This window comes from Hydra viridissima, unplaced genomic scaffold (assembly GCF_058129835.1).
Source record: "Hydra viridissima isolate aposymbiotic clone 2 unplaced genomic scaffold, HvirCarnegie_v1 scaffold_15, whole genome shotgun sequence".
Lineage (NCBI taxonomy): Eukaryota > Metazoa > Cnidaria > Hydrozoa > Anthoathecata > Hydridae > Hydra > Hydra viridissima.
Window position 1 is genome coordinate 9,883,166 of NW_028324314.1, and position 11,835 is coordinate 9,895,000.

General features: G+C 27.8%; 1 protein-coding gene across 1 annotated transcript in view; it reads left to right on the forward strand.

The window, feature by feature from the left end:
* The first annotated feature begins 4,749 nt into the window (after positions 1-4,749).
* Positions 4,750-11,835, forward strand: part of LOC149878574 (putative ATP-dependent RNA helicase DDX27) — a 17,575-nt gene continuing 10,489 nt past the window's right edge. The window contains exons 1-5 of the mRNA XM_090072892.1: positions 4,750-4,926; positions 7,173-7,295; positions 7,527-7,580; positions 9,380-9,532; positions 9,634-9,729. Coding sequence (XP_089929018.1) covers positions 4,816-4,926; positions 7,173-7,295; positions 7,527-7,580; positions 9,380-9,532; positions 9,634-9,729 — 537 coding nt within the window. The 5' untranslated portion in view covers positions 4,750-4,815. The remainder of the gene's footprint in view (positions 4,927-7,172; positions 7,296-7,526; positions 7,581-9,379; positions 9,533-9,633; positions 9,730-11,835) is intronic.

Genomic DNA, 11,835 nt, shown 5'->3' on the forward strand with positions numbered 1-11,835 from the left:
TTAGGTTACTAAAGCTTGTTAGATTTTTTTATTTAAATGAGCAAATGATTAAATCAGATTTCTTATTTAAATAAACAATCATTAAATTCTTTAAGCACACTCACAAAAATTATCAAAAAATCTGTATAATAAAAGTGTTTTCGATTGGGGTAGATTGTCCGTAGAGCTTATGTCACTAATTTTGATATTATCCCATTAAAACACTCAATTAGTCTGTTTTTCACTGGGAAATGGACTAGTGGAGCACTTTTATCAGAATGATCATAAACATGCATGTCAAGCAAAGAAAATAGGCTGTTAAAACACTTTAAGACCGAAGAAGAAGTATCAGGGCAAGGAAAAGCAAATGGGAATCGTGTTTCATTCTTGTAATGCTTGGGTGGCACAGAGCATTATGAAGCTTTGCTAACTTTATTTTATTATCACTTATATACAAAAAAATCGGTTTTATGCTTTGATTGTTTGATAATTTTTGAGTTAGTAAAGCGAACCACGAAGATTGTGTTAAACAATCAGCTATTTAGTTATACTTACCTGGTCGACACTGTATGTCGTAGCTGTAGCAACCAAGTTTAGTCCACCATTGCGGAATTTTATCGTTTTACTTTTGCCTCAATTGTTCCTGTTGAACATAAATGAAGTAGTTTGTTAATTGGTCTCTAAGGTAAAAAAATGCTTCCACTTCCGCAGAATTTCTTCAATCTTGTATGCTTTTTTTCAATAGTCGGCTGGTGCATTTTACATTTGTTTAGAGGTTTCGAGAAGAAGGCTATTAGCTGTCCATTTTGATTTAATGTTGCAGGTAATAAAAAATTATATGCGTCTGTTTCGAACGCAAAAGGGATTGCTTCATAAATTCTTTTTAGGACAGTAAAATTTATTTGCAACATCGTTTTTTAGTAGTTTAAAAGATAGCTGATTAAGTGGGAATGTTGAATCCTGCATTAACAGACGAACCTTTGCAGAATGATAAGGAATAAACTTTGAGTAGTTGGAGAAGAGAACTACATTTCTTTTTAATGTTTTACCATTTAACGGTAAAGGCAAACTTAGTAGTGGTTGTAATCTCTCTAGGTCTGGATTTATACTATGATGAGATACAACATAACCATTTATTGAATTAACTGAAATAACACATTTACTGCTGTTTAAGTAAGCTTTTTTTCCTCTGCTGCTTTATATAACTTCTTTAAATTAAACTCGTATTCAGCTTTAGTCATACCTGCTACCGTAATATTATTCAAATACGTGTAGTTATTTTTTGAAGAGTTATCAATTATAAATTCGTCGATTTTCCGTTGAAAAACAGTGACGGCATTCGCTGGACCAAATGACAATCGAGTAAATTGATATAATTTGCCATCAGCTTTAAAAGTCGTTTATGGTTTGTATTTTATTAGAAGTGATCTCTGATGATAGGCGTTTGAAAGATCAGGAGTACTGAAAAAGTACTTTGAAAATTCGTTAATCTGGTTGTCTATTCTAGGTAGAGGAAAGTCTGAGGAAGGAAAACGGAAGAAATCATTAACATAAACTTTAAGTTTTACACGAGTCAAATATTTAATGTATTTGATCAAAGAACACAAGGTGGATACACAAGTACAACTGCATGAAAAATAAATCAGTCTCACCATTGAAGTAAAAAACTATTTTCACATTAACAACCAAAAATTCAATTTTAACTTCACTGATAAAACGATTTTTTGTAAAATTATAACACTGATAAACGAAAGTTTAATAGGTAAAGTACTCAGCAATTCTGCAACTATTTTTTGATTTTTACAAACAAATCAAGAGCAAAAAGATAACTGGTAAAACCTGTTTTAGAGAATCAAGACTAAGAGGTTGAAACAAAGGCATTGAACGAACTTGAAGATAATATCCATTGTCTTTTCTAAAACAACATCTAAATAATTTTCTGAAAAATTTTTAAAAAGAGAGTTTTGGGATAAAAAGAAAAAGGGATTTTGACAAAAAAAGGCAAAGAAATTGAAGGAAATGGATATTTTCATAGAGAAAAAGAAGGCTTTTAAAATCAAAATAGATTGAATATAGAAAGACACTTTAGCCATGAGTCCAAAGGTGGTAATATTTTTGAGTTTCTTTTGATTACATATTATGATATGTAATCTAAATGTTAAAAGAATATCCTTGAGTTTTATCTAAGAGTGTTTGTTAAGTAAGACGAGAAAGAAAACAAGTAAGCATCATTACCATTTTTATTTCGATTAAGAACTTATTATATTGTTATTAAGTTTATTAAGATTTTCTTGTTAAGTTTTACGTAGGTCAAAAGTATTAGAAGTCGAGGAGTCTACCGTTACACTCACCATAAACGAACTACACCCACACATTACTGAAGGGAATCTAGCAACCCAACCATAAACACCCAAACGCCTTAACATAACAAAACAAAACAAACATATTCCCGAAAGACTAAACATATCTCTTGTCTAAACAAATATCCACACTCGCAATAGATATCGAGGTCTGAATCGTCCAAAATAAAATTTCGAATTTGTCATATTATCAATGCTAAAATACGGAGTTTAAATCAAAGCAAACCTTCTATTTTTTCTTTATAAAATCAATTACAGAATACTTAAATAGCAGAAAGTTTGTATCTGGGTCGATTTTGGGGCAAGAAATCCAAATATAAGTGTTTAAAGTACTGCATAAGTTGAAACTTTATGTAGTTGGTGTGAAAAAATAATTTCAATAAAGTGACCCACATTTCATAAACTTACCAATATTCCCGATTAGTCAGATTTTACCTCAAAAATTTAACTTTTCATGATTAAAATTATGCTGATACCACTTTGTCGATCTTACCTTACTTATATGCTGATGAAATCCTTGGTCTAGTTTTTATGAACAGTTTAGCAATATCTTTTGAAGGAATATTTTCCTCTTTTGTTGGTTAGTAGCCAATATTTTTTCCTCTTTTGTTGGTAGTAAATTGCAAATATCACTTGCAACATTATTCGTAAATCTTTCCAAAGATCATAAACCCAAGTAACTCACTCTGGAGGGCAAAAACTGTAATCACTGTAAATGAGTAATTGTATTAGAGAAAATATTTTATTGACAACAAAAGATCAAGAAATTTACTTTTACAAAGGGACCATTATTGATATTGTTGACTGCTGTTGTTACTATTAAACCCAGGGTTTGCTTTTAGTTTGATTGATTAAAAATGCTTATTTTAATCAAACTCGATAAAAGTTTGTGGGATTTTACTTTTTATTACATACACAAGTAACAAAACTAAAAGAAGTTTATATAATAGACAGTGATATTAGGCAGGGACGAATATTCGATAACGGGTGAGAACTTTTGTACTTATTTTAATATTCGTACAACCCATATGGGTTTGTAGTTTTAATTTGGCTAAATCTGTTTTCTCTGGCTCTAACTGGACCTTATGCTAAACAAATACAAAATAGTGAAGGTCAAAGCTTATGCAACAAGTATTTGTGGTCAAACCTTTACATTCACAACTTTTATTCTCCCAATATTATGAAACAGGTTAATGTCTTTTATACTTAACAAACTGGTTTCGCTAGAATTTGTTGAAGATATTAATACAAAGTAAAACAAACAAAAATTAATTTTTAAAATTAGATAAAAATTATTATTTTTCGTTATTGTTATATAATAATAAAAGTAAACATTTACTTAATTTTTTTGACAGCTGATAGACTAAGATTGCTGGTGAGGGTCTGATAATGTCAATACATTCTCACAAAAAAATATATGCCATGCTGTTTGGCTCAAGTCTTTGCAAGTCTGAAGATTCTGTACATTCCTCAGAACAATTATTGCTAGAGAATTTATTCTTTAGAAGCTGCTTTGAATAGTCTGGATGTAAAAGATGTTTTCCAAATTTTTCTCAATATCTTTCCAATGTTTTCAAATGTGGTTTGAAATTTGAATGAAGAGCTTGTTTATTCACAAATCAGGCCTTATCAATATTATGTTAAATTAACTCTGTTGGAGGTTTAACTTTCTTTCAATGCATTTTTTCCTAAAGCTTTTTATATATAATTTCACTGATTAAAGTTTGTTTGCATTAAAATGGATTGATTTAGGACATTCGTTCCTGGAATCAGAATCAGTTTCTCCATCATGAAAAACCATATAACAACATTTATGTAGTCATACAAAAAAAAAAATCCGTCAATCTTTTGCCATCTATTCTTTTCCTTCTTCTTTGAGTTCTTTCAAATTCAATGTCTCGTTCATTGAAATTTCAAATTTCTCCTTTCAAAGAGTCACTAACTATAACATTCATTTTATATCCCCACCCAAGCTAGTGGTTTGTGAGGCTTCTAGACACTTATTGTTATTGTTAATTGAAAAATTATTAAATACAAACTTAAACTTAAAATTTTAAATTTTGCGTTAGCATTTACTGATTTTTCAAAGATCCATGAATTACAAAAGAAGGTCATGTCTAATTGAAAAATTAAAAAACTTATGCTAAAAGAAAATGAAAAGTTATTTTGTTGATATCACTAAAAAAAATGTCAGCATTTAAAATTTGAGAGTTGCATCTTCTTTAAAAATACAACATGACTTTCGGTTTATTTACTTTTAGTCTTTTTTTATAACATTTTTTAAAACTTTTATAACTATTTTTTTAGACTTTTTAATTAACATTAGTTGTATTTTAATAAATAACAAATTAAATGGCTTGAATACGCTGTTTTTGTGGTGATCATTCCTGCGATTCGAAATATGTGTATAGTATTTTGCAGAATAAACTAAAGCGGAACAAAACAAAACCACGAGCTATATAAGATTTAATTTGAAATGGCACATTTTCTATCAGTGAAAACCTTAGAATCAGATGATGAGGAAATAAAAGGTTTTGAGCTTGACGAAAGTGATGACGAAGAAGAAAATTTAAAATCTTCGAAAAAGGTTTACTGTTTGAACAAGTCAATAAAAATTTCTTAATTGAACTTATTCTAATTTTCTGGAACTTAATCAATAATAAATGTTTTGATAAAATTGACGATAATACCGATATCATGATGCATACCCATTCAAAAACTGCATCATGTAAAATTTAAACATCGCTATCCATATATTTTTATTCTAAGACATTCATAATTATGATGTTTAAACTAATTTAAGTTAAAAAGTATATGCAGTTCTTGATTGAGTTAAGTTTAAACAAATTAAAGTACGTTTTTATAATGCATTAAAACAATACAATTACATTGAATAAAGTTTCTCTTTAATCTCAAAAAAAATAATTTTTTTTATAGCATTTAAAATTTAGTTTGATTAAGTTCAAGTAGGCAGAATTGTAGAGCAAATCTTTTAAATAAACTCTGCTCTGAGCATATTTTTCTAGTTGTGGATCTCTGCTCCAAGTTCCATCAAATTTTGTAATGTAAATGTACTTACTTTTAAATTTACACTAGTTTATTTAATTGTAACAGAAAAATTACAATACTCTATGATTTCATCATCTTCACTTTTCTCATGATTCACTCTGTAAAGTAATATTGATGCATCCAAATGTCTCTTTCACTTTATTTCAAAGGCCAATCATATTTTTAGAGCTGAAAACACAACGCTTGACTTGTAGGGATAGTTGTGTCCAGACAGACATTTAATTTTAAGGTAATGTTTCTGATAACAAACTAATCCTTGCATGCAATTGCATTGACTCATTTGCACTCAGTGAGGATAAAATTGCAATCACTGGATATAATTCACTTGATGAAATTTCACTTTTATTTAAAAAAAACCTCTTTTTTAACTATATTTTTCCAAAAATCTACTACTTTGCTTTTCCTAATCTACAGACACTAACAAGATTCTGATGTTGAGAATCACTATAAATATTTTGCAGAAAAAAATACTTTCTTCCCAATTACCATAGATTTTGAAAATCCAGCAGCATTTTCACAAGAATGTCTCAAACTTCTCCCATTTTTTCCATAAACATTCCTTTTATGATATTCTAAGTTTAATGTGTCAAAGAAGTTTAGTTTTATTAACTAATAATTAAATTTCATATTGCAAATTGTAAAGTGTGAATGAGCTTTATCTTTATATCTTCATTTACAAGTTCAGAAAATTAACTTAAAATTAGAAAAATTAGGATTTGAATTTTGAACCCTATTAGCACCCAAGTTGTTTTCTAGACATTCTTTTACTATTAAATTTGTCTATGCGTTTGATAATAGGTTGTTATTAAAATCAACAAACAATTCACTTTCAAAGCTCAAGTCATCTTTAATACATTATTAACATGTATAAATGTGTTATTTCAGTTAGATTTGTCAGAAGAAAAATTTTTGGATGTGTATTTTCTTTCTTTTTTTTTGTTGTTGTAATGACAGGCATATTGTTTGATCATGTTTGGACATTGACTTTTAAATTTTTTTAAGACTTTGATTTTGATGAGTGCCTCTATTTTGTTTTAAAGTGTTCTTCAATTTTTTTGCCTTACTTTTCAGTAGAAGAAATTACCAAACAGATATTAGCTTCCTGAATCATGGAACACTAAGGTTTAGAGCCAATCACCATATTTTATTTAAAACCTATGCCTTTTTATAAAATGTAAGTTAATGACTTTTAAGGAGATCATTTCTACAAAGTTTTGCTCATCAAGTTCTTGATCTTTTTTTGCTTAGGTTAAAATATTTCAACAAACATTTATCAATCATTAAATTACATTTCCCTTTCATCACTCACATTGTTCTCAATTTTTCCTGTTCTCTTTATCTTGTTTTTCAAGTTTAAATTTGTTTATTTCATGATAAAAACTTAAAAAACATCTTCCTTAGAGATATTCTATCATTATTTGATTGTTAAGCCATTCTAGTTTTGAAAAAAAAAAAAAAAAAAAAAAAAACTAAATAGATTATTAAAGCTCAAAACCATAAGATTGGTAAACTTACTTTAAATAACAGATGATAATTTATGATAATAATTTTTCAAATGCTAAGAAAGTGCGGAAAAACTTTTTCTTGAATCTAGGTGCTCTATATTTTATATTTTAAATATAATATTTTTATATATTTACATTATTAAAAAGTCTACCTAATAACTGATACACTAATATATTTAAAGAAAAAAATAGATAATATAAAAAAATCCCCTAAAATTTTGATAAATAACAGAAACACTACTGCTTTTGTTTTACAAAGGGAAAGAAGAAAATTAGTTTGAAAGAAGATTTTGCTACTGATTTCAAATTTGATTTTGATAATGGTGCATTGCAGCAACCATGGAAGATAAATAAAAACATTAAAACAAGTGCTAAAGGGCAGGTAAGTGTATTAAAATTCAATCAGCAATTAAATAATGTTTGTTTAATTATTCCCATCAGCTTGATAAAAAAGATTTTCATCTTTATTATTTGTTAATTAACAATTGAACAATATGTTTTATCATTTAAATATGAATAAAAAATGCAAGTTCTTAATTTTTTTTTTTTTGTTATACGTCAGAAAGTCTACTTGTAATAAAAAACTTTTCTATTTTCTTTTTTTGTGAGTAAGGATTCATCAGAAGTTATTGAAGAGCAAATAAAAAAAAAGGTTCAACAGCGTAAGGTATTAAAATCAAGAGTTTTGGTATTTTTTAAATTATAATAGAACTAATTAATGTAATCAGTTATAGAAAGAAAGTGTTAAAGTAGTTTCTTAGATGTTGGCTGAATTATCCATTTAATTAGAAAAAAAAAAAAAAATTAATGAAGCTGGCATTTATCTATTATTCTAGCTAGCATTAATTTTTCATTAAACAGTTTATCAAAATAACATATATAAATTATACCAATAACATAATGAGAAGTTATAAAAATTAACTGAAAGTTGAATGTTTTGATATGAGGTCTACAATCCTCACAAGCATCTAAGAACTCCAATCCCTATGAAGAACAAAATAAAACCAGCTAGGCACAGGAAGAGAATTTTTCAAAGATTAGAAACTATTTTATGTTGTTTTAAATTAATACAAAACAGTTGAGAAACATAAACTTTTGACAGTCATAATTTTAAACTTTCTTATAGCTGTTGTTGTTATTTATTTCTTATTTTAAATAATTTATTACTGGTTTTTCTTAATTTAATGCAGCTAACATTGATGTTTAAGAATTCTATTATTTTAAAATATTATTTAATAAGTTTGGCTCATCTGAAATCAAATTTAATGAAGTGGCAGATATTAAACTGTGTCGAATTCTCACACATCCATGCTACTTTTGTATATGAAATTGGTTTGTCCTTTCAAGGAAGCTAAATCAAGAACCCTGTATGAGAGAAGACTATAAAAAGTACTAAGAGTTAGGGAAGAATACTGAAAAGGGAAAAGTAAAGAAAATGAGAATACTAAGAAAAAGGATTATTGAACTTCTGTTCAACTTTCCTCCTTTTATAAAATCCTTGTATTAATCCTCTTTTACTTTCTGATGTCAATACAATCACAGTTGATCTTAGAAGTTCACCTGAAATGCACTTAGTTAAAGGCTCTACATACTGCACAATTAAAGTTACAGAAAGATTCTGAGCTGAAGGATATAGTCCATGAGTTACAGACATTTGTTAAAAAATCAGAGTTTGTTATGACCATTTAATGCCTCTATTTCAATTATTTAAAAATCTCTAGTTACAACACTTTGGCTTCTGAACATTAGAGTCAGGGTCTGGATGCATGATCTTTCTAACCATAGAGAATCAAATTTATTATATTTTTTACATGTATCATCTATTATAAAACTCATGTGAATTTAGTTGAGGACTTTGATTGGACTATTACAGTAGAAGTGCATAACATTTAAAATCAGGTTGCACCTTCCACTTAACCAATTAGAAAGGTCTGTCATATCTCAAAAAAGTTATGCTTAAGAAAAGGTAACTATTATCATTATTATTTGTTAGATCAACAAACTGCATAATAAACATAAAAGGGTTTTGGTTTTTTTTTAAAAATCCTAAAAGTGAATATGTTTTGATATGGTTTCAAAAAGTTTTATATTTTACAACAGTGAGTATTCGACTAATCTTTCCTATATCAACTCACTAAAGCTCTTTATTTTTACCCATCATAACAGATTTACAGTGCCATCTATTACTGATAGCATGGTGTTCCACCTTCTGAAAGCATTGTCTATTTGTCACATTAAATATACAAGGGAAAATAGTGTTAAATTATTATTCATTTCAACAAAAGTTTTTTTTGATAAAAAAAAATTAGTTTCCATAAAAAATACTTTATAGCATTAATTATTCCATCCAGATAGAGATAATGACTTCTGCAAGCTAATAACTGCCAGAAAAGTGTTTTAGTAAAAAAAAAAAAAGAAATTTTAATTTATGTATATATACATTTCTTAATTAATTTTTTAAAACAGAAAAAGAAGGATGGTAAATCTGCAAAAGTTACAGAGAAAGAAGAGAATGGTAGCCAGATTAACAATGAAGAAGAAATAGAAGAACAACATGAAGAGCAAGATGATGATAGTGAAGATAATGAAGCTAGTGATCAGAGTGATGTAGAAAGTGAGGTAAAACTTAAAAGTGATTTTGTTAATGTTGATAAATAGAAAGAAATTTTTTTATTAAGTTTTTTTTTGAGTTATAAATTTTTACGAGTTTTTATTTTTAGGTTAATGGTGGTGATGATAGTAGTTTTTTTACTCATGCTCCTCCTCAAGTGCATCGTGAGTTCATTCAAATGAACCTTTCCAGACCTTTACTGAAGGTGCGTAATTTCTCAGTGAATTTTCATTTATGAAAAATTAAAAACAGCCTTTCTTGTTTATATATCTTTATGATTGAATGACTTCTCAATGAAAAATTTAAAACTAAATGAAAAATGCATTTGGTAGTTAGCAGTGTGTTACCCAGGAATAAAATTTATACAGTGTTATCATAATATTGGGAATTTTCTTTCGGCTGTCGAGCAAAAAAAAAAAAAAAAAAAAAGGTCCTTCATTTTTTGGTTTAGTGAAAATAAAAAGTCTAAAATAAAAAACAAATAAAAAAACAAGCGAAATGAAAAATCTAAAGAACAACTGACGTCAATTAAAAAATAACGCATTTTATTTCTTTTTAAATAAATTGCTACGCTTTTTAAAAGGCTTTGAATTGAATGATTTGCTACGCTTTTTCTTTTGTAAATAAAGTAATTGTTTTCGATCATCTAAATTATTTTCTTCGTTTACTAAGTATTTCTACGTTTCTTGCGTAACACTTAAAATCTAAGTCTGTTAATTAAAGGTCGTTTTATTTAAATGATTTTATGTACTTTTGGGAAATTTTGAAAATTTGGGAATTCCGCGTTATATGCGGTGCCATCAGGCTAGTTAACACCCTGGTTAGGTGATGAAATAACTAAAATTTGTATTTAACTTGAAATGTAGTAAAAAGAACATAGTAATATAAATGTATATATATTAGGGTGGGGCATAAAACACCAAAGTCAATAAAAAAATACCATAATAATTTTTCTGGTTCCTTTTGATATGTGTATTAAAAAAATGTAGTTTTTTTTTATGGGTACCCCTATGGTCGGTCCCAGCAGTCCGAAAATTACAAAACTTATATTTTTTGTAAATAGGGTCACTTACAAATATTTTAAAGATATCTTAAGGGTTATTTTTGTAGCCTGATATATCTATTTTTAGATTCTGTTTTGTTTTAATGCAAAAGATGATGGAAGTGGTCAGCCCTACCCATTTAAATACATGATGTTTATATTTGGGAGGTAGGGGGGGCGTATATATATTTTTTCCTATGTATTTTGAATAAAAAATATTTTTATATTGCATTTCTTTTTTAAAGAAAAATTATTTTAAAGTTTTCAACCAAGATTTTTTTTCTGTTGTCTGAAATTTTAGTCGATGATCTGCAACAACTAATAAATTAGCTTGGCTATCTTCTTTGTTTCTAAAAGTTTCAATGAAGTCTTGACCAAGTTTATTAGCACGTTCTGATACAATATTCTGAATTCAGTTTTTAACCAGCGGAAGCCATACTGAAATCACTTAAAAAGCACAATTGGTATTTAAATGAAAGATTTGTGGTTATGTGTCTTGCTGATAAATGTTTACCTGTAGATCAGCTACAAAAATTAGCTCTTAAATTAGCTCAAACAGCAAAGTCCACCAGTTATAAGATGGGGAAACTGAATTCCAAAATTTTTACTGAGAATGAAAAAAAAAATAACAAAAAATATTGAAGATTTTATTGGTCCTAAAAGCTGGTTTTTATTTGATTTATTAAAAATGACATTACATGAGACAAAATGGCTTAAAATCAGTTCATCAAACTGGGAAAAACTTTTGGGTTTTATTAGATTTAAAAATTATGTCACTGGTCTTCTAGTTGTAAATGATAGTGCAGAACGTGCTAATAAACTTGGTCAAGACTTCATTGAAACTTTCAGAAACAAAGAAGATAGCCAAGCTAATTTATTAGTTGTTGCAGATCATTGACTAAAATTTCAGACAACAGAAAAAAAATCTTGGTTGAAAACTTTAAAATAATTTTTCTTTAAAAAAGAAATGCAATATAAAAATATTTTTTATTCAAAATACATAGGAAAAAATATATATACGCCCCCCCTACCTCCCAAATATAAACATCATGTATTTAAATGGGTAGGGCTGACCACTTCCATCATCTTTTGCATTAAAACAAAACAGAATCTAAAAATAGATATATCAGGCTACAAAAATAACCCTTAAGATATCTTTAAAATATTTGTAAGTGACCCTATTTACAAAAAATATAAGTTTTGTAATTTTCGGACTGCTGGGACCGACCATAGGGGTACCCATAAAAAAAAACTACATTTTTTTAATAC